The following is a 24,802-nucleotide window of genomic DNA, read 5'->3' as shown; positions in this document are numbered from 1 at the left end:
TTATACAAAATTTTATTTTAAAATAAATAATTGGTAAATCAGAACATAACAATTCACTGATACATTTAATTAAATCTTAATATGCATACAACTATCTTAAATGTATAAACAATTTTCAAAAGACAAGAAAAGAGATACAAAATTAAACAAAGTAGTAGTTTACAAATTGTATTTCTTTAATAAAAAAAAACACAATATAAAAAAAATTAGAAAACAATTTTTATGAAAAAGGAAAAAGAAACTCAGCACCATTTATCTACCCTTTCAGACAAAAAACAGTTTAACATTTAAGCTTCATACAAAAAAAATAAAACAAAAAGACTGGCAAAGTTTGCTCATGCATTAAATGAAGAAAGTGCAGTGCAGTTAGATGATGTTACAGACTAAGTGATCAGAGGGTGCATCTCTTAGAATCCAGCCTGTCCGGCCTGATATCTCAGATTTTCTTGTGCATACGGATTTATACCATGATTCAGTGCTAAAACTTTACTAATTATATTAAGTTCAGGAATATGATCAAAACGTATACCTGACTGATAAGAAGCTGCAACATTTTGCAACTGATTTGTATTTGGAGTTATTAGTTGTTGTCTGTAGAAATTCTGATTCTGACTTGGTGTTAATTGATTCAAACCGAAATTTCCTGTTTGTGAATCTTGTCGGAATTGACGAGATCGATGAAGCTGTTGTTGTTGTTGTTGATTTTCCTGTTGTTGAAGGAAATTATTGGCACCGTTTAGGAATGGAAGGTTTTGAAAGGCTTGATAGTTATTTTGGGGAAGGTTTTGGAAGGGAGATAGTTCTGGAGGCTGTTGAACTAAAGTTTCTGATAGATTTGGCAGGAATGGAAGTTGATTTGATGGCTGAATTTGAACAATCGATTGTCGTTGGGCGCCATTTAAACCAAACACATTTGGATTTCTATTTTGCAAGAATGCTTGGTTTCCATTGTTGCTTGTTCCAAAAGCATTGTTGTTTGTATTGAAGAATTCATTAGAGTTAAATTGATTTCTGTTCGAATCGCTATTGAACTTTGGAGAATCCTTCAAAGGAAGTTGTTGGTTTGACGACAGACCAAAATTGTCTGCTGAGTTACTGACAGTAGGAACAAATTCAATAGATGGCCGAATTGTAAATCCAGTGTTTGAACTTTTCTGGATGTTTGAAGTGCTTTGGGTTGGCAAACTTGACTCTGGTGTTTGAAGTTGTTGGTGTTGTTGCTGTTGCTGCTGTTGCTGCTGACGTTGTTGCTCGAGAAGCTGCAGTTGTCTTGTGATTTGTTCTTGTTGTTGTTTAGCTTGAAGTTGAAGCTGGTAGATTTGTTGTTCCAATGTGCGCTGTCTCTCAATTAAGTAATTATCGACTAATGGAAAACTAGGACTTTGTTGGCCGTTCTGAAATGAAAAAATAATAAAAAGGATTTCTTGGGTTTTCAAAGAAAGTAAAACAAAAATGTGTCAAACCGTATCTGGTTCGGGAATTCGGCTGGCCACTGTTGCTGGTGGAGCAGATTTTTGCTGTGGTACTTCATTTCTTGAATACTGTGCAGAATTTTCTGAACGAAGTGCTGGCGGCAGTAATTCCCCAGATGGAAGGACATTAAGCCTAGCTATAGTTGCTCCAAGCCTTGGGATGGCTTCTGGTTTCTTGGTTGTTGTTGAATACCGTTCAATAATGGGTATGACATTTTTGGCAGCACCTCTTTCATCAAGATCTACTGTGAAAGCAGTCACTAGAGGAGCTGCTTGAATTTTTATGTCATCCTTGTCTACCAGCTCAATATTTTCACCATCTTCATTGTGAGTAGGCCTTGGAGTAGTAGTTGTTGTGGTGGTTGTTGTTGTAGTAGTAGTTGTTGTTGTAGTTGGTGGTACAGGCTTCTTTTTCACTTTGGTTATTTGAAATTGAATTTCGGCCTTACTCTCCGACGAAATTTCATTTGTACGATCAGATGCTACACTGCGAGTGGACTGCAGTTTATCGGGTGAAATTAAGGCAGTTCCAGTAAGAACAACGGGAGAGCCTAGACTCACTTTAGCTAAGATTTTCTTCTTTAATTGTTTTTCTTTACTAATAAACGATATAAGAGGTTGTTCTTTTGACAACTTTTCATCAAATGATGCAGTGAAAAATTGCACAGTTGGTGCAACATCAGGAGTTGTACTCTCCTCGAGAATTTCTTCAGGTACACTTGTAGTTGTTGATATTTCAACAACTCTGGCTGGGAACTCAGGCTCTTCATCAGTATTTTCATCATTGTTTGTTGTATCCTCGTCAGAGGAATATGATGTTTGCTTTTGTAGTTTGTCTATGGCACGAAGGAGAGCTTGACGAACAGTGTCGTCAATGTTTTTGATTGATTCTTTGGGAATGATTTCATTATTTTCTGTTGAAGTGTTATCATCTCCAATGGCAGTTGATGAAAGAATTAAAAGGAGAAAACAAGTGAAGGTGTTCTGAAAATAAAAATAAAATCATCATCATTTAATGTTATGTTCAAAAGAAAGGTAGGCAGAGGGAAGTTGAGGGAATCACTTAAAGGGCCGGATTGGTCTCTAAAAGCCTGGAGTTGGCAATGCAATCCTTTCACCAAAAAATTTCATTATCAAAAGAACAATTCGTAGAAAGCTCAGGGAATAAAAATTTAAAAAAATTAAATTCTTAAAGGAACATTTTGGTATGCGTCTTTCCTTTTTCATATTTAAAGTTTCAGTGCAATAAATTGCAATAGACCGTTGGCGTCGATCAAGCTCAATGAAGATACAATTTTCTCATACACTTGCCCTCAAACAAACTTTAGGGAAAATAAATTTATGTATATTTTGAATTACAAAGTCAATTGCACCTATGCAACCAATATTTCAGTTCCATTCAACAAAACAGCTCAATCAAAATGTGTTGGGTATTGTAGATTGTAGATAAAAAAAATGTTTAATTTCTCACTTGATTGAGTTGAGTCTTGAGTATATGCCTTCTTCAAAAATTACACTATAGCTGAAATTGCCTCCATAAAGCAGGTGCCTGAGTTTTTCTTTAAGTTTTTTTTTTTTTATTTTCAATAGAAACATGTATCTGCGAGCACCTTATTGCTACAAAGAAGAAAGAAACAAAACAACCGACTTTGAGTGAATAAAATGTCTCGCCCTTTGGCGTGAACCCTAGAAGATTGTAATTTCACGTAATTGCTGGTAGAGTATAGTTAATAGGTGGAATTTAGTAACCGAGACGTTTCAGTTTCACTCCCACCTGAAGTGGCAAAACTCAATTAAATGGGTCACCACAGGGTTATGCAATGGTACGTTTATTATACTTGCTTCAAAGAGTGCTTGGTTAGTATGAGTGCGTTACTATCGGGCGTTATGTTGCTACAGGGGTCAGATTGAAGTTAATAATAATTCATTGGTGTGTTTTTTTTTTTGTCTATATTTCCTTCACCTTAAGCCATTAAATAATGTTATGTTGCTTAAAAATGTAATTGGCATTTAGTCTTTTAAATAGAGATTTTAAGTTAGAAAAAAAAACATAAAACTATATGAATCTACCCGCAAAAGATACATTTTATTAGAAGACATTATAATTATCAAAGTCTTAAAAGGGGATTCTCATCTTTCTTCTACATTAGTAGCTTCTCTTTGTTCTTCATGGCAACAGAAGCTTTTATCAATAAATTATTTATTGATTATAATAATCTTTGTGAACATGATGAAATATAACACTATTTAGCTTCTCAAAACCATTATCAATCATACTATTGAGATTTATATTCTTTCACCACCTTTGTATATTTTATATAGTGTTTAGTATTTAGTTAGCTTATGCTCGTTTACATATTTCTGATAATTTTATGCCTCTATTGACACAATGGAAATTAATGTCCCTTGAAAGTCTGAAACTTTAATGAATTTTAAATATTTCTTCATCATCATCTTAAAGATCTTAAATTATTATTTCGAGCTCAGTAAAAAATGTACAGATCCGGTGATTGTATTTGAGGGTTTTTATAGTTAATTGAAATGCGGAGAAGAAGTACCTATATATGTACCTTACGCACTTTGCCTCATCCATTTTCGATATGCATTCTTTAAATATAGTATAAGAAAAAAATATCATTTTAAGATATCTTGGAGCTAAATTTATTTTAAAAATTAACTTATTGTTACTCCAAGAAGAAAATTGCTTCTTATATCAGGGCCCTATTGCACCAACCACTTTGCACTTTGCATTTTGCAACTTTGCATTTTGCAACTTTGCAAAACAATACATTTCTGCAAAGTAAAAGTACAAAGTGTTTCACCAAAAATTAAAAGTTCCCCACTTTGCACTTTGCAATTTTTGATGTTTTTTTTGCAAAGCAAAAAGTGCGGGCGTTGCACCAACTTAAAATGGAACTTTGCGTAATTTGAAAATTGGCAAAGTAAAGCGATAAATAGTTTCAACATTTTTTCGTTGTTAAAAAAGGTTGAAATCTTCTTTTTTTACTTAAACAACGATATCTTTTGAAAATTTGTTGTACTTTACTCTATCATTTTTAATTTTGTTGGTTATGGTTACTTAGACTGTTGCTTTGCTGTAATTTATTTAAAGAAGAAAATAATAGAATTTTTAATATCAATATAATATTATTATTTCAACTATAAATTGCAATCATTCTTTGAATGACGGATAATTTTTAATAAGGTGGTTGGCATTTAGAGGAGGCTATGTGGCCATGAAGCAGAGGGCAGAGGTGCGTTCTTTATTTTACCATAGTTTACTTATGTTTATAATATCGAACTAAATGGTCTATTGTTTAGTTAAAATTTCTAACTATTTGACATAGTTCCTAGACTCCTTTGTCAAATAGTGTCAAATAGTCACGATTCTTAACTATTTCCAACTCACTTCCATGATACGAGTTTAGTGAGTTGTTGATCTAAGAAAAAAGGTGTTTGGTTTTCATGACAATTCAAACATTTTTATTACTTTTATTAATCAGCGGAAAAATTAAATTAAAATGGAATTTTTGAAATGATGGGAAAAAATTTATTTTGAATAAAAACATGATTTTTGGTTATAATAAAGGAATTGAATTATTCTAAAAAAAATTGGTCATTTGACAGTTTAACATTATCTAACAACAAATCGTTCCTAAATGATTTTTAAAAAGAACACAACAAATTCTAATAATGCCACTTCAACTTCTTTTCACATACTAACCATAGATTAATATTCCCAATATTTAATTATTCCTAATTTCAAAATTCATTCTTAATTTTACATCACTCACGTACCTATTACTATACTCTTTATCTTCAAAAAGTCATTCAATGCGATTCATTTTAAATTATCATTTATTATACCCGAACTTTACACGAGAAATGGCCATCCGCAAATGAAATTTTGACTTTGCATTATTGCAAAACTTTGCAGAATTTGATATGGAAAGTGCAAAGTTTTTTTGGTTGGTGCAACGAAATCGAAGAATTCTCTGCAAATTGGCAAAACTTTGCACTTTTCAGAAAAGTACTTTGTGCTTTGCAAATTTGTGGTTGGTGCAACAAAATTTGCAAAGAAGGAATTTTTGTTTTACTTTTCAAAAAAATAATTTCCTCTTTGCAAATTGGAGTTTGGTGCAACAGAATTTGCAAAGTTAAAGTGCAAATTTGCAAAATGCAAAGTGCAAAGTGGTTGGTGCAATAGGGCCCAGGTCTTGTTTCTAAGTTGAAAATTTATCGTTGTTCTACTTTGTTTTTAAAATTATCGACTTCAAAGTATTTTTCGTTAATTTTTAATTGTTTTTTTCCCTCAGTGTACAACATCACTTCGCGAGCTGCGAATTTGATGCTACCTATCATCGATATCAAACTCAATATCGATGTCTAAACGTTATTCATGAATGAATTTGAAAAATATAATTCAAATGATAATATAACATATGATGCATGGCTATTAACCAATTTTTGTCTTCCCATATCAAAGCCCCAAATTTTGTGTATGAAAAATTTAATTAGCCATTTAAACAAGCATTTAAATTAGGATTGGCCAGTAGATTATGTAGATTTGCCTTAACGTGCATTATAATGCTTAACAATATTTCAAATTATTGATTTTGTTTTTTTAATAAGTTGCGTTTGGAGCATATCAAAATATCAAATCATTTAAAGAAAACAATATGTTTTTCATTTTTATGTTATTGAATTAATTAACGACTTTTGATTATGAATATTGAGACATATGGGTAGGTCAGTTTATTGATTGACATTATGGTTTCATTTGAATTTTAGCCATCTGTTGTGTCAAAGAAATACAAATATACCCTTGTCCCGAATTTAAGTGAAATTTGCACAACAAAAATGTTTGTTTTGTTTGTATGATGATCAAGAAGTGCTAATTTAACACTTAAAATACAAGTGTTTCCATGATGTCTAGCTTAAAAATATTTGAATTTTAATGAATTTTTCTTTCTCAATAAATTACTATACTTTAAGTGCAAATTAACTTCGTCTGATCCAAATAAATTAATTTATGTTTAGTTTGATATTGAATAAATTTTGCATGCAAGTTAAACTTTATGCATCTTTGGCAAAAACATAACAGAAAAGTGTTAAGGTTTTTAGACTTATTTAAAAGCTCATTAATTTTAATTAATTTTTAATCTGAATGACAAAAGTTCAAATTTTGGTGGTTGGCCTTTCAATATTATGAAAACAAGAATTAAATAAATTTAAGAAAAAAAAATCTTCTGAAAGCTGTCAATAATGACAAAAATCCCTCAATTTTGACTGTTTTGGACTATGAACGAGGAAGAAAAACGTAATCCTAATTTTGTTTTCTTTATTTATTTTTTTATTTTTAGGGGAGTATTTGAAAACGAGGTATAATAATAGTTGGAGTCAGTTGTTTTCCTTGCCAAGTACATGTGTAAACATTTATCACGAAAACATCACACATCATCAATTCACTATAATTTGGACAATAACTCAAATCAAATACGCCTACTGTTTTAACTGAATTCATGAATAATTCCCAAACATTTATTGTTTCCGTTAAGTATGTTATCTTTACATTAATTTTAAAGCCTTTTAAACTAGTTAACACACCAATAAAAACAGAGTGACTTGGAAGATATGATGGCAATCCAAAAGATATCTCCTAAATTCAAATGATTGTTTAAATGCATACAAAATGCAAATGTAACTTTGTTCGTAATTATTTAAATTGGACCTTTTATGAATCAAAATTTACTTTATTAAACCGAACCGAGCGATTTAGATTGATATTTATTGGTTTTAATTGATATTTTGATGGGAGAAGTTTAAATCATATGGAAATAGTCCGATTGAATAAGTCGATTGTTTGTATATAATAAGCAGATGTCCATAATTTGCGTGATAAGTAAGTATGGTATTGGAAAACCTTGGCAGAGATATCAAATTGCATGAAATCTGATCATAATGGTTGAAATTGATCCCAATATTTAATGGCCATTTAGACTTTTGGAAGAGATTGATTCAAAATTATATTGATAGTTATTTTATTAATATGCATCTACCTCTCTTAAGAGCACTTAAAATATTTATTTTTGTTGTGCATTATTTTACCTTCATTCCTTCAAGGTTCAACAATAGGTACACGAAACTTTTTCAAAACGTATATCCATATGATGACTCATTGCTTCCATAATTGATTGATTGGATATATTGGATTTTGAGAACAATTGGTGGAGTTCTAATGAGTAATAGTACATTAAAATTCTAATGATTGCTCACAAAAAGTCCTAACCCTATTCTGTTATCTGATCAATTTTTTGTACACTGAGGGAAAAACCGTTGATTTAATGTTGAAAAACTAACATGAAATATCTTTAAATTAAAATGGAAACAACTTAAGAATTTTTTTTATTTTTCTTGGAGTTCAGCTTTTGTAGCATTTTATCACCTTAATTTTCAACAGTGAGATAGCACAGTGGTAAAGCATTCGGCTAGTGACCCAAGAGTTGTATGTTCGATCCCCAGCAGCTGCCAATTTTTTTCTTTTTTTTTTATTAAATTGATGTTTTTTTTTTTCAAAGTTGAAACAATTTTGGTTTGAAAATGTTTTAAACGGCAAACCACTTTAAACTAACGTTGTTCTACTTTGATTTTAAAATTTTCGTCTTCAAAGCAAAAATAGTAGAAAATAGTTGAATCAACGTGGTTTTCGTTGATTTTAAGTTGTTTTTTCCCTCAGTGTATGTATGTATATGCATTCTTGAATCACAGCTTTTAGTTTGGCCGAAAAATGATTAATGACGCAAAATGTACTAGGTGAGAAGTTCTCACTGAGAACTTCCTTAAATTCGTACAGTTGTGAGAAAAAATAACAAAATTTCAAAACGTTCAAAATATAGAAATATGGGTATCAATCGATAAGACGTCATTAAGTTCATTTGACGAAAGTACCCAAGAAAAAAAAATGGTTTTTAGATAACTAATGTTTTGGGAAATATGCACTCAAATGAAAAACCATGGATAAAAATATTTATTAGGTTGTAAGTTCTACTTTCAAGAGAAAGAGCTATAAAGTAGATGTGGAATACCAGCATATTTTATATGTTGACCGTTCTACTCCTAAGAAACTTTTGAGTATAATTCACTGTACATGCAAAACATCAAAGGATTATACATACATTACAACGAAGTGTACAAGTTGATTGTATTTATTCTCATGATCCAAACGAAGACGATGCACAGTGTGTCGAGCCCATACAAAAGTTTATCATAAATACTTGCAGCTAAGATTTTGGAGTTTTAATATCTTTTTTTGTGTTTTTATGGCAGGAATAGAAAAAAAATTACAAATTAAACAACCTATTACTTTTTACTTGCGATATAGGTACTATAGGGCAAGTTTAGGATTCGTAAAAAAAATCGAACTCGAGATAACAATTTTACATGACATTACGATGATGGAGAATGCCAAAAAAGTGGGTCCGGCAATTCTGTCTGTCTGTCTGTCTGTCTGTCTGTCTGTCTGTCTGTCTGTCTGTCTGTCTGTCTGTCTGTCTGTCTGTCTGTCTGTCTGTCTGTCTGTCTCTCTGTGTGTCTGTCTCTATCTGGAGCTGCAGCCTAAACGAGTGAAGTGATTTTCTTCAAACTTGGTAGTTAGCAGTTTTTGGTGATTCCCTAGAGGGGAAATTGAAATTTTTTTTTTATCACCAAAACTAACGGTACCTGCCATATAACGGAAATAGAAAAGTTAATTTTTTTCAAAAACGGCTCTAACGATTTTGATTAAAATTTTTGTGTGTAGTACTACACATAAGGGCCAACTTTTTAAATAAAAAAAATATTTTTTGTACCGTTATTAACGGTACCTGTCATAGAACGGTTTTTTTCGTTTCTGAATATCTCGTACAAAATTAACCCGATTTAAATGAAAATTTTTATACAAAAGTGTGTAAGTAAAGATAATATTAAAATTTTAGAAAATTTTCAAAAAACGCATTTTTGGTTTTTTTAAAAATATTTCAAAATTTTTTTTTGAAAAATCAATTTTTTGAAAACGGATCAATGAAAAATTTTGAAATTTAGTTCTTATGTGTAAATTAATTATTTCTTCAAAATGGCATACCAACTTTTTTTTTGAAAAATGTTAAAAAAATTTTATATATAAAAAATTATTTTTTTAAAAAACGGCTCCTACAATTTTCAAAATTTTTTTTCTAAAAATACCTTTTTATACGAGAAATAAAATGGCATATTTGTTTTTTTTTTTTAAGATATTTTAAAACGGAGTTTTATTAATTATAAAAACAGATTTAATTTTTTTATACTACTTATGAAATTTCTTCAAAATATCGAATTTTAATTTTCTTGAATAAAAAGCTTTAACATTATAGTTACTTTAAGCATAAGAGCAAGTACGTGCGACCCCAGTCGTGCAATTTATTTTTTTAGTATAATTTATGAAATTAACATTTATTGAAGAAGCCACTTGTGAGCAAAATTAATTTTTTTTCTATATAAACAAAAATATACTTTTCGTAAGGTTTTTGGTGTGCTGAACTCGAATCCGAAGTCAGAAAAATTCTATCATATCACGTTTTTGAAATATTCCCGTTAGAATATTTGAAATGTCGTTTTTTAACAGTTTTTAAGGTTATGTTCTTGAACGTGGTGATTTATTTTTAATAAATTTGTGACAGTTTCTAAAAGAACTAAATGTTTTCTTTTAAAGCCCGTTTAAATCTTTTCAATATCTTTTTTCTACTTTGAAAAATCTTAAGTTGAAGTCAACTTGTTTTGTTTATCTTCTCTCTCGAATAGTTTTTTGTCAATCGCTTTCAAACTTTGAAATAACGTTTTATTTGCATTTTCGTAAATTCTTATATCGGCGAGGTTGGTAAATACGCTATAATACACAGTAGAGCGTGGCCGGGTCAAGTAATTATATTAAAAATTTAGTATGCAGAAAAATATAATTTTTTTCTTGTTGAAAACAATATTTAAAATATTTTTAATTACATAAACAGCTTTTTGTCACTTGTGTATGGCTAAAAATTATTAAAAACATCGATTTTTTCATTTTTGTGATCCCCTTGAAAATGTTTCTCAAAAAATGAATTATTTTGAGTACTTGACTCGTAGCACATAAATGTGAATATCTCTGGTAATCGCAAACTGAAGCAGACCAAACTTTGCCAATATTAAGTATAGGCCTAAGGCAAAATAATATAAAAAAATTATCAATATGATTTTATAAGTTTTTTTTTAAATTAAGTTTAAAAATTAAATTTTTTTTTTTGGCCATTTATCAAAGAAATTTTAATAACTCATATATAATTTTATAAATTTAATTTTTGTTTGTAATACGTTTTACAACAACACTCAAATAAACAAAATAACATTAACAAAATTTTTCAAACAATTACCAAACGTAAAATATACACTCTCAAAGATTCCCATAAATTCCTCAAAATATTTTCGATTTCCGAGGTACTCATGTTTCGGAGCTTATTTTGAATACATAACCTGGGTTATTTTGTAAGATAAATATGTTTTCATATGAGTTGACACTTCTAAATTATATTTTAATAGCAAAAATATTAATTTTTAACAAAAAAAAAAAGTGATTTATCATAAGGGGACGACACACTGTGCGATGGTTGATGTCTGGTAAAAATTTAATTTTAAAAGTATCTACAAAAAACTTATCATAATAAATCACATCAACAATAATTACATTTTCTTCAATTTTTATATTTGATAAAATTTTGTCACAACTTAAAATAGTATATTTCATACAAAAAAAAAGTAAGTAGGTATACGCCCAAGTGAACACATTATAATATCTACCTAAAACGTCCCGTATTATGGTCTTTTGTTGAACTTAAGTACTTGTGCATCATTCCAGCATACGGCTCTAAAACTACTTGAAAAACAGTTGAACAGCAGATCATCTCTAAATACTTTGAAATTAGTTGTCTTCTTCTTAACTTTTAGTTCTGTCAAAAATGTTGGGATTTGTCTTTATGCTGACTTTTCACGAGTCGATTGTCACTTTAGTCACCTGCAGCTTACGTTCACACGAGTCGAATTACGCCGAAAAGCCTCAAAAAACAACTGAAGAAAAGGCTCCAAAGTCAATCCCTACTGCATTCTTTTCACTGAATTTTTAAAATAAACTATTGCTTTTCAAGATTTTGTAAATATGTGTTTATCATAAAAATCACGCCATTTTATTCCATCCTATTTTATTTCTTTTTTGGTTTAATTTCAAAAACCACTAATTTTGTTCGTATTTAGATTCCAACCTTGAATCGTCAACTTTTCCCTGAATTTGCTCCCACTGAGTACCCACAGAGTTCCTGGGGATTTATTTCCTTGTACCTACTGAATTATTTTGATAAGACAAAAGGAAAAAGGACGAAGTTTGAAGTTTAAATATGAAAACTATTCTCAACAAAAAAGATCATAAGAAAGTTGAAATTCTATTAAATTTTAATTTTAACACTACCTTATACTCCTAGGGACTGTTTAAAACTTTTTGCTATAAGATCGAAATGTTAGTGTTATTTTAATATCAATTATGTTTGTCATTTATAAATCCAGTAAAAATATGAAATTGCTTTTTGCCAAATCAAGAACTTATAAAAATAAAATTTACCAAACGAAATTATTTTTTTTTTTTTTTTTATTCATAAATGTTAAACGTTACTTTTAACAAATTTTAATTTAGACAGTCATACATCCAGCCAAACATAAAAATTAAAACAAAAACCATTACTTACATCGGTGATAATAGTTGCACATCATCTTGTTTATTTTAAGTTGCCACACCATATTACATAACTTGTAAAAAGACTGGTTACGCTTACGGTATGTAAGCAGATGAGTGCACGTTTTACCAAATGAATAAACCAACAACTATTAACCAAAAAAAAAAAAAACAAAAACAAAAAGGCGCATCGAGGATGCATTCCGACTATAAACTTTCTCCCTGTCAGCAAAGCAACAGCAGCATCATCTTCAATGAACGACGACCAGGAGATCCAACTCAAAAAGTTGCTTTGAATGTTGAATTATAAACGGCCACCGAGAAGAAGACGACATTGGTTTAAAAATCTGTAATGATCTGTGCTGTTATGTCTGTCGTCTTCTTGGGTTTTACCCAATTCACAAGTTTTAAATGTTTTTTTTTTTTTTTAAGGGAAAAATATTGAACTGAATACAAAGTCTTCAAGACCTTACCAAACCACCAATTTTCAATTTATGTTCAATTTAAGAAACCATCTTATGACTATGATCATAAGCCGCCCTTTAATAGGCTTGAAGCTGATACTGATACTTCTGGCATTTTTATTGCCTGCAATTTTCGGTTAAGTACAAAGTTTTTTTTTTATTTTTTTTTTTATTTCTCCGTGCAAGCATTGAAATTTCACTACGTCTTGAAATATTTATATGGGAATCCAAACCACGAACATCCAACAGTAAAGTCAATGGCATCTCAATGGATTGGGATTTCACTTTGCGCTGTTAAAAACAACACTACAATAAAAAAAAAAAAAAAATAACAAAAAGACATGAAGTGAGCATCTTCACCTTGCAAACCTTTGGCTAAGAGCAGGGTTACCACCAGTTTTGACAACTTTACAGCTATTGGAGAAAAGACCCTCTAAAAGACATTCAAAATAATTCGCTGATTCGATTCTTTCTAAAACTAATGTAAAGAAATTTTTGCAAGACCTTAATATCTGAGTTTAAAAGAGCTTTATAGTAAGATTGAGTTGATCAAAAGAAAGCTCAATCTATGTACCTTTAGTGACTATGAATTAGCCCTTTGTTGGTAACCCTGGACTTATTTTGCACCTAAAATTGTTATAGCAGGATACAAATAAGATGCTCGGTGATAATAACTCAATGTGAGGTCTTTAATTAATTTCTCATTTAGCGTCGAAGTACAAAAATACAATAAATCTATGATTGTTCCGTCAGATATTTTTTTCAGCTATCGATCACTATATCGGATATCTGCTATGCTCTCTGTGACTTGATTGTGATTTGTGACCTTTGTGAAACTGCACATAAAGTCGATAATGAAAATGGAATTTATTGGATAGGAACTATTTATACTCCAATACAACTCTCGGAACGTGCGGCAAGATGTAATTATGATGTAAGAAATCTTTTAAGTTGGTCATTTACTCGTACTTCCACTTCACTTTCTACAAGGAATGCTGTGGTGTGTGTATGAGATGAGGAAAACACATCATCTCTGATGCGAAAGCAGAGATTCATAATTTTATGTGAATGAAATATAATGAAGTTAAGAGAAAAACAAAAATGTCTGCCAGATATGTGAACGATTGGAATTTTACTTGGAAAAGAGGGAAGTAATAACATAAAGTACCTGATCTGAACAAAATTGAAGATGAATTATCAGGTATTACACAAAAGTAAAGTAGGTAAGCAGTGGTACCACTTTACTTCAATTGAAGTAGATCTACTTCTTTTTTTCAAAAAAAATTTAAATCTACTCCCTACTTCGCACCATCACAAAAATATCGAAATCTACTTCATTTTAAAATCTCTGTTCCAATCTACTTCAAATTATCAAAATATAAGCCAATTCTACTTCTTTTTGCAGAAAACCAAATATTTGACTAAAAATTGTTATAAAATAATGTATAGAAATATATTTATACCGAAATTATATAGTTTGAAAGAATTCTAAACTTTGGTTTTAGTTGTTTTTACTAATTAAATTATTTAACTTAGGGCCAATTTTTCAACAGTCAGTTAAACAGTCAGTTAGTACTTATTCTCCTGATAGAGGAAAAATCATTTTTTCAACAGGCAGATATAGCTTATTCCTATAAATAAAACTATCTGCTTCTTTCAGAGACGAATAAAAATTATTCTAAGGAATAATATCAATAAAAATACTGTGTCAATTGTCAAAGCTGCTTTGAAATAATTTTGACAAAGAATACAGAGGAACACAAGAAAACAAAAACAATTATTAATAAAAAAGACGTTTAGTTTTGAATATTATTGAATTTGACAATTTTTTTTTTTGTTATTCTGTAGAATAAATTATTTTTGATTGAAAAATTCAATGTTGTTATCCGATTGTTTATGAGCCTAATAAATTTATTCGTCGAACAGTTAACTGACTGTTTATTAGAAGATGGAAAAATCGGCTCTTAAAGAAATTTAAGAGAATAATTTTTTTTTTAAATAGATTTTTATTAAAAAAAGGATATTTTGAAATCTACTTCGATTTTTCTCAATCTACTTCCATTTTTTCTTCAAATCTACTTCGACTTTTTTTCTGCAAGTGGTAACGCTGTAGGTAAGTTATTTTTATGACTAAAGAGTAGTGGGATAACATCACTCAAACTAAAGTCAAATGAAATCGACAAATAAATATTCCAACTAGTGAATATAATTATTTTGAGTTCACACCTAATAAGCAAAATAAGTTGGTAGTATGTAGTAGTGATGCATATGTTTTTGGAATTAGCATCTCTGTGGCCCGTTCTTTTATTAAATAAAGTCAACTTTGGTTGTTGTGTCAAAAAAATCGTTGTATTTGTTTTTGTTAGATTTTGTTAAAAAATTTCAACTTTGATTTAGGAACGACTAATGTTACATTTTGTTGATATGTCAAAACAAAAGTTTTTGAGATCAATTTTATGAATAAATAAACAATAATTAATTTGGTACTGAAATAATTCTTTTAAATTGAATCACAACAAAAACATTTCTGTTAAAAAAGAGCCGAGTTCTCCTATGTTGAAGTTATGCTAGCACAAAAAGTACTGAAATGTAAAAGTGTACCAAGTTCTAAAGCTTGGCTGTAAATTTGTATAGGTACATAAAATGTTGATTGTTCTCTTGACAATTTTTCTTTAAATTACCGATTTGTAAAGCTATTTGAAAAATTGCCAAGTAAACAATCAACATTTTATGTATACAAGCTTTAGAACTTGGTACACTTTTACATTTCAGTACTTTTTGTGCTAGCATAACTTCAACATAGGAGAACTTGGCTCTTTTTTAACAGTAATGTTTTTGTTGTGATTTCACTACTTTTTGCAAGGTATTGCTCAGAGAAAATGGGCGGTTACCACGACCCTTGTCTAAAATTGTCAAGTTTTAAATTTTTTCTTTTGTATAAACTACCATGTCTACCATTCTACCAAATTTTAATGTTCTACGAAAGTTAGAAATGCTCTATAATATTTGATGAAAATTCACCGGAAATGGGCGGTTGCCACGCCCCCTGGCTGAAATTCTCAAATTTTAATTTTTTTCCTTTGTATAAACTACCAGCTCTACCATTCTACCAAATTTCAAGGTTCTACGATAGTCGGAAGTGCTCTATAATATTTTATGAAAATTCAGCGGAAATGGGCGGATGCCACGCCCCCTGAATTGAAAATCTCAAGTTTTCGATTTTTTCCTTTGTATACACCACAAGCCCTATCACCGTGTAAAATTTCAAGTTTCTACGATATCGGGAAGTTCTCCATAATTTTTATGATCTGTCAGTGAGTCAGTGAGTCAGTGAATCAGTGAGTCAGTGAGTCAGTGAGTCAGTGAGTCAGTTACGGTTTTTGCGATTTTTAAAGCCCTATATCTCAGAAACTACTCATCGTAGGAGGCTGAAATTTTGCGAGTTTGAAATTTTTTGACCAGCTCAACAAATGTAGCGAGTTTGAAATTTCTAGCATCTTTGGTGTGGAAGTTAGAGGGGGGTCAAAAATGGCCTGAGTTGTTTCCTGTAAATAAGGGTGTAGTGCCAAAGTTGCTAGAGAACTTGGCTGGGCACTACCGTGCCCCTTGATTCTAAGCAAATTGAAGCAAAAATATGAATTAAATAATTTCAAATTTGAAAACAAACAAAAAATTCTCTTCTCACATCTTCCCCTCTCTTCCTCATTTAGTTGTGTTTGACAGATTAACATTGAAACTCAAGTCCAGAAGCTGAGTTGGAAAAAGTTACAAAATGTAACTATTTGACACTTCAACATTGGATTTAGGAACGATGTTGTGACGTCACGATGCGATGTTACATTTCGTAACTTTTTTCTCATTTAGGAACGATGAAAGTTAACTATTATTAACAATAGTTAACATCGGCGAATAAAAGAACGCACTTCAGTGCAGAAAGGAATTAAATATCATGGGTGCTGAACATGTAATGGATTATATCTTGAAAGTCAATTTAATCTATAAAATTTCAAAATTCAATGTTTATCTAAAAAATGAAAAAAAAAATTTATTATTTTAAAAGTGTAGGAGAAAAAAATGCTATTTGGTAAAGAGTGTTAAATTGAAGTCAGAGCGAAACGCTTTTTACAGCTTTATTATTAAGAGTTTTTAGATACGTGTAGGTTTATCATTTCATTACATAAGGAATGAATGTACAAATTGGCGTTACTAACTCGTAAGAAAACATGCCTGCAGCCTCAGTATTGTCTGCTCGATCCTTAAGAAAGAAGAAACTCTAAAGGTTGTTAACTACAGGGGAATCAGCAAATCCTCTTGACATCGCCTATAACATCCTCTCTGACGTAATATTTGAACATCTTAAGCCCTTCGTCAACAATCTGAAACATTACTGCAGATCTTGGAAAAAACCTATGAACATCACCTATCCATCAATTTCAAGATATCATATGATTGTATCTAAAGAGGCGTGCTGTATAGAACCATGCACGTCCGGTTGTGCAAGATGACGATGGAGAATGCACGCTTTTCCGTCAGCGTCGACAAGGACTTCACTGAAAACTTCGATGTTTAAAGAGATTTTAGGTGTCTCTATAGAAGACTCTTATCATCCCAGTTTCGAGAGAAAAGTTCTTCAGATGATTTTTGCATTGATAGTGATTGGATAAGAAGGTATGTACAACATGAACCTAGCCAAGAGAGTAAAAGTGCAGCACCTGAGATGGCTAGGTCATGAGGAGCGCATGGACAAGAATATGATACACTGTCTTCTCGTATATAATGAACACCCGGCGCACAGTGGAACGTCTAGTACAAAATTCCGGACATTGGGTGAAAATTTTTTTTTCATTCTTGTAAATATTTTTTGTTTGTTAATCATAGAAAATTGTCCCTTCTTTCATAATCCACAAGTTATTTTTATCAAAATGTTTTGGTTTCCAAGATACAGAGTCTCAAGTGGGGACTATTTCACAAGAAAAAAAAGATGTTTTTCTTAGAAATTTTCATACTCTTATATCTGGCTCATTTTTTAAGATATCTTCTTGAAATAAATTTTGTTGATAAGATACTGATATCTAAAATATATATTTAAGAAAAAAATCCTAAAATTATATTTCTAAATAATTCTAAAACACGTTTTTCTATAACCCTTTTTGAAAATTTCTCTTCAACTTTGAAAATGCTTTTAAAAAATGCTTACATATGCCCGCTCTCTTAGTAGTCTAGAATGAAAGCTTAATAGTTTGGGTGTAATATTTTAAAACATTTGGATCCAACCGAATCCGACCCCGTTTTTTAGAGCACCATCTTTATAAATTTAACCCTTTAGGTAGTATTTTTTTATTTATTTTTTTATTTTTTCCTATCTGTAAAGGGGAGGGTTGGTGTTATTTGGCTAGCTTAAAGTGTCATGGGGTATTTTAATCGAAGAATATAACTACTGAATACATAACGTAAGGCAGATTGACCAAAAAACTAAAGAAAGAGTGAGTAAAAACAATTAATTTTTAAGGTTTTTTAAGAGTAAAGCACTGTCAGAGCGATCAACGAATGAACCAACTGATGTAATTTTTTATGCTTATGTATTTTCTAACAAAATCTGGATAATAAAGTAAGAATCTAACTAAAGTTTAAATTAAAAAAAATATATATATTTCAATTTCTAAAGCGAAACGGAAATTTGTATAAAAAAACAGCAGAACGAAAAATTTTGTTATGCTTTTCGTTTCACAGCACACGAGATTGACAAACGATATTATTACCTGTACTTGAATACTTGGAAAGTTTTCAATAATGTTTCACTAATGTTTTTTCAGATAAAATTCCTTGGTCCAAAAGAATTTTGCACCTTGTGAATTTTAATTTCTTCAAAATTATTTTCAAGTTTTAATTTATTGACATTATTTAATTTTGACTTTCGTTGCTGACTTTGGAGGCTTAGAAACATTTTCGTTTCGCTTCAGCAGCGTACTAGGTTAGCTTAAAATAATGTCATGGCTTCGAAATAAAATTTGTCTTACAAACAATTTGTTCTCTGAATTGTTTCTTATTTAAGAAAATAAAATGTATTTTTTTTTTTGGTTTTTTGAAAAATTTAAACTCCAGTTTTTTGTTAAGAAATTTGTTCTAAAAATATGTACAATTTCATTTGTTCGTTCATTTGATCATTCGTTGGTCGCTCTTATGTACATTGTACATTTTAATCCATCATTTTCTTTTAAATTAATTTCATTATTAAGTTGAAAATATTTATATTTTATCATATTTTTTATGTTTATGTTGGTATTTTCATAATAATACCAATTCATTTTAAAATAACACATATTTACATAAGATAATCCTTTTTAAGCTATTTTTTATTCATAATAATTTTTTTTTGCAAAAAATCGGTATTTTAAAAGACTGTTAACAAAATGTGTAAACGCTTTTTTTTACTTAATAAATAAGACAATAACGTGAAGTATTAATTTTATGTGTAGTAAAATAAGGATTTGGTAGTTTTTGTATGTTAACAGCTATTTTAAGTAAAAAAAAATTAAAGAACTAAACATTTTTTTGATTTTTTCATTAGATTTGGTTAGATCAGAAGTTACAGTCCCATGACCACTTTTTCATAGTTTCGATCCACTGTGCGCGGTTAAAAAATTATACCAATTTTCGAAAATTTAGCGATAGTGGTGAAAAACTATTTATTTGAGTTTGAAAAATACACAATAAATCTATGCATACAATTCACCACTAAATTATTCTGATTTAAAATTTGAGACGAAGTTTATTTTTTCAACCTCAAACAGTTTTATGAACTAAAACTTGCAACATTTATGGAATAAATGAAAATGAATTTTCATTCACTTGCATAATATGGCAATAAGAAAATTATGAATAAATATGAAATTGAGTCATTGAGTGCCTAATTTAATTGAGTGAACGAAGCAAATTCTGTCTACTGATTTTGGATCCTACCCCGTCTAAAACTCGAGCGCCTCTAATATTTCAAAGAATTATTGAAAATAAGTTTTTCAAAAATTATAATTTCTTTTGTTGTTTTTACATCTTTTAAGAAACGGTCCGTTATAAACCGAACAAAAACATTAAGAATGTGGGATAATTAAGTCGATATATGTATAAGTAAAATAATTAATCGCTGTCTTTATTTTTAAAATGGCGGCCAGCCAAATAATGTATTTTTTTTCCAGAAAAATATGGCGTCTCCCACTTATGTAGTTTGGTGAATTTTATTTCTCCAAGGTGTACTTGTACTTCCTACACCAAAGTATAGTGTACAAAATATACCATTTTGGTTGCTTTCAGAATCGAATAATTAAATGCACGAATAATGGTGTTTTTATAAAAACAACTCAAATTTTGCACTGAATTTTAAAAGAACTGTTGAAATTTTGGACCGAAAAGACAATGGTATAATTTTTACACCACTTTTTTTTACAAATACGTCATTTTTTTCAATTTTTCTAAATTTTACACTAAAATTTATGAATTTATACCAATTTATACACCAGTTTGCTACTCGACTTATTAAAATGACATATATTTACTTATATACACATTCATAGATTTGAGCTAATAGTATGCGAATATACCCTTACTGACAAAAAAAAAAAAACAAAAATTAGGGACTTGTAGTTTAGATCCCTCCAATTCTGTAATCTGAATTTGTCTGATTAATTGCTCAAGAATAGAACAAATAGCATTAAACTTTGAAATTTGTTAGTAAAAATAATGTTCCACATACACCACAGTGACCCACTAAGTGTAGAAATTAACTAAAAGTTTTGCCAATATTGTTTGTTTCGTAAAATGTACTGCTTCAGAGTTATTTGATGAATAACCTTTTTGTGCATTTTTAACTCAAAATGGTGGATCGAACATTCCCTTGAGGTTGAAAGATTTCAGTTTTCATAAGAGTCAATGATGTAAAAAATTGGAACCATTTTTTCCTTTTGAAGAGCAAAACTACCCACTGATTCGCGTCCTTTGCTTAAAAAAGTATTGACAAAAATGCTAGATTTGGACGGAGTTCGAAAAGCAATATTTTGGAAACAAATCGTGGACACAAAGCCAAAACCACGAATCTGCAAAATTGTAGTTTTGAGAAAAACGGCTTCAAAGTTTTGGAAACTCATGCATTCTTATGGAAACTCGTGCAACGGAAATTGATATTTTAGGCTCTTATGCAACAGCTGAAGGATTGGGATAGAGGCAGTGAATAGAGGGACCGATAACAAGTAAAATGACGCATTAAAGTGAAAATGTCCAAAAATGCAGATTCGCGGTTTTGGCGTTGTGCCGACGAAATAAGCTTACAGTTATGGTTCAAGGCTCATATGTACTATAGGAAATTTTATCTATTTAAAGGCCGTGATAAATTATTTTGATGACCAACTAGCCCTCAGAAAAGACTGAAAAACTCGAGTATTTTTTTGACATGTTATGCATGTTTGACAAAAATGCGTTTGACTTATTTGTCTGAAAACTAAGGATGTTCATTATTCCATAACTATAATTGTTTATATAGTTATGGAAAATCAAATATCAGAATTACCAGATTTAACGCACCGTCTGATTTATAAATTTACTGTACCTATACTAATGTACATAATAAAAAAATTCACATATAGGCGTATTCATTGTTCAAATTATTAACATAATCAATGTTATTTTAATTTCTTCAACAATAGTCCAGTAATTTTAGGTTTTATCTGCGGAAAAATTCCTACTGGGCTGAATTTTGGTATACAGCTTAATGACGGCTTTGTTATGAAGATGTGAAAAATCGACATTGATATCGTGTCCGCGTTAAGAGTTATAGGGGTCAAAAGGTCACAAAAACTGGTTTTTCACGATTTTCAGCAAAACGGTAAGTCTTATCAAAAAATTTTCAAAGCAAGAATTGTAGACCAGATTATTATATATAAAAAGTGTCATGACACTTTTTTTCCTAAGACCCACCGTTTCTTAGGTATAACGATTCAAAAAGTTGAAGTTTAGTTGTAATCTTCATAATCCTATTCCTGAAAAAAAAACTCCTAACTGAAAAGTTCCTGAAATTTCATTATTTTTTTAGCTTGAATTTCGTTCCTCAACTGTTAAGAATATGGGGAAACCAAAAAAAAATGGAAATTTTCGCCATTTTTCCAATTGGGGCCCTTCTCCCGAAACCATTTCCCTGGGAATTTTTGTTTAGAATATGTCTGAAAATATACAGGGTGTGCAATAGAGAATGGACAACCCTAAAACGGCTTATAGCTACACTTATGATTGTTCTAAAAACAGATAGAAAAAAGTTCTATCGCAACCAGTTCATAAAATATGGACTTTTTTTCGTTCAGTGTATTTTAAATTTTATCATCTTATGTTTTCGTTCACTACAACCACGAATGAATGAATTTTATTTATTTCTTTTTTTTATAATTTTCTACAATAATTGGATAAGTACATAAACACTTTAAAAATTTCATAGCTATTGCACATTTTCGTAAAAAAAATTTTGAAATCTGTTTTTTGATGCAAAATGCAAAAAAAGTATTTTATGAAAAATTTTAAACACCTGTGATATAAAATAAATCTATAGAAACCTAGGTTGCCATCTTTCTTAAAAATATTCTCCTTATACCAGAATATTTTTAAGAAAGTTGGCCACCTAGGTTTCTATAGATTTATTTTATATCACAGGTGTTTAAAATTTTTCATAAAATACTTTTTTTGCATTTTGCATCAAAAAACAGATTTCAAAATTTTTTTTACGAAAATGTGCAATAGCTATGAAATTTTTAAAGTGTTTATGTACTTATCCAATTATTGTAGAAAATTATAAAAAAAAGAAATAAATAAAATTCATTCATTCGTGGTTGTAGTGAACGAAAACATAAGATGATAAAATTTAAAATACACTGAACGAAAAAAAGTCCATATTTTATGAACTGGTTGCGATAGAACTTTTTTCTATCTGTTTTTAGAACAATCATAAGTGTAGCTATAAGCCGTTTTAGGGTTGTCCATTCTCTATTGCACACCCTGTATATTTTCAGACATATTCTAAACAAAAATTCCCAGGGAAATGGTTTCGGGAGAAGGGCCCCAATTGGAAAAATGGCGAAAATTTCCATTTTTTTTTGGTTTCCCCATATTCTTAACAGTTGAGGAACGAAATTCAAGCTAAAAAAATAATGAAATTTCAGGAACTTTTCAGTTAGGAGTTTTTTTTTCAGGAATAGGATTATGAAGATTACAACTAAACTTCAACTTTTTGAATCGTTATACCTAAGAAACGGTGGGTCTTAGGAAAAAAAGTGTCATGACACTTTTTATATATAATAATCTGGTCTACAATTCTTGCTTTGAAAATTTTTTGATAAGACTTACCGTTTTGCTGAAAATCGTGAAAAACCAGTTTTTGTGACCTTTTGACCCCTATAACTCTTAACGCGGACACGATATCAATGTCGATTTTTCACATCTTCATAACAAAGCCGTCATTAAGCTGTATACCAAAATTCAGCCCAGTAGGAATTTTTCCGCAGATTGGGCTTAAAAATGACTAAAATGACTGGGCTACAATAGAATACAATAAAATACAATACTGTGTTTGGGTGTGTTACAAATAATAATAAAAAAAAATATATTATTAATATTGATTTCGATAAAACACGTCTATTTAGTGGCTATAAAATCAATAATGAAAAACAATATTTAATCTGGCAACCATTTTTATTGATCATGGGAAATTATTTATTAAATAAAGTTATGTAGGAATAATAATAGCTGTGTTATTGGCTATTATTGAAAAGAAACTTTTTGACTACTGTTTGAAGAAATATGATAAAGTATATCTAATTTAACAAAAGGTTTCAACAGCTTTACTAATTTTTCTCTTGTAAAATGTGTAGGCGTTTTATTAATGTTAATGTAAAAGAAACTCGTTATTTAACTACTTAGAAACACAGCTTAATTAATAAATTAAGTACCGTTAGTTATTAGCTAAAAATTTATATCTTTTATGAGAAAGTTGGAATGCACTTCATACAGAGGAAGAATGTACCAATATAATTAGTTAGTTTATAGAAGATCTGATAAGGATTATTTACCAGTAGACCGTCAACTTTAATACATATGTTTCGATTGAAATTACCTTTTTTGTAACTTCCTAATATAAAAGCTTTGATGTATTATGCATTTTATATTAAAGCTGTTGATAACTAAATTTGCATTCGAACACAAAATTATAATATGTAGATAATTAATTTGTGGTTTTAAAACTCTTCGGTCTTCTTCCTATAAATTTAAAAATGTTAAAATGTCTTATTTTATTTAATGCTTGCAACTCTTGGATATAAACGATGAATATTCTCAACGATGAATATTCTAAATGTCAAATAAAGCCTATTTTGAAATAAAAAATAAATTAAGCATCCTTAGCAGAGGCTTAGTCATTGATTAACTGCAATGATAAGCAGCTTTGCATAAATTTAATATTTGATGTTCAAATAAAAATGGGAGGCATTAAATTTATTAATGACCCCATGTGTAAATAAAGCATAATTGTTGACATCTTTATTGATAATTTTGTGCACATAATTATGCATAATCTGAGAAAATATGCTATGGATCTTTCAACAGCAATGTTAATTTTCACAGACTTGTAACTGACCCAAATTATTAAACTTGTCAGATTGGTCAGATTTTGGCGATTTGGTTTTGTATAATAAGAAAACAGACTACATATCATGAAATTAATAATAATGTGTTAATTGCTTATTAAACTACTATGTATAGTACATTGGAATTTATGGGAATATTATTTTGAGCAAATTGGTATTAAATGTGAAAGCTGGAAATGAATATATAATTTAAGCTAACAAGTTTACCACTTTAAGTCATTGTCAATAAAATAACAGTATTTATTTAAAAAAAGATTTTTTATTGCGTCACAAACTAAAATCCGACAGTAATGACATTAAACTATGTATATAAGTGTACAAGAATGTAAATTTAAATCAAACATTGATATTTGGACAGTGAGTGAATTTTTTTGAAATATTATGAAAGCTAATAAGGTGTTACATACAAAAGTTAGTCTATATCCCGAC

The 24,802-nt window shown here is 29.8% G+C and overlaps 1 protein-coding gene across 1 annotated transcript in view; it reads right to left on the bottom strand.

The window, feature by feature from the left end:
• Positions 1 to 252: 252 nt before the first annotated feature.
• LOC129915540 (putative uncharacterized protein DDB_G0282129) overlaps positions 253 to 24,802 on the bottom strand; it is a 30,022-nt gene continuing 5,472 nt past the window's right edge. Inside the window, exons 2-4 of the mRNA XM_055995129.1 lie at positions 1,464 to 2,456; positions 530 to 1,394; positions 253 to 478 (exon numbers count right to left, since the gene is read on the bottom strand). Of these exons, the coding sequence (XP_055851104.1) occupies positions 408 to 478; positions 530 to 1,394; positions 1,464 to 2,456 (1,929 nt within the window). The 3' untranslated portion in view covers positions 253 to 407. The remainder of the gene's footprint in view (positions 479 to 529; positions 1,395 to 1,463; positions 2,457 to 24,802) is intronic.

The sequence above is a fragment of the Episyrphus balteatus genome, chromosome 3 (assembly GCF_945859705.1).
Source record: "Episyrphus balteatus chromosome 3, idEpiBalt1.1, whole genome shotgun sequence".
Lineage (NCBI taxonomy): Eukaryota > Metazoa > Arthropoda > Insecta > Diptera > Syrphidae > Episyrphus > Episyrphus balteatus.
The sequence above is the reverse complement of the archived record's forward strand: the minus strand, read 5'-3'. Positions and strand labels throughout refer to the sequence as shown.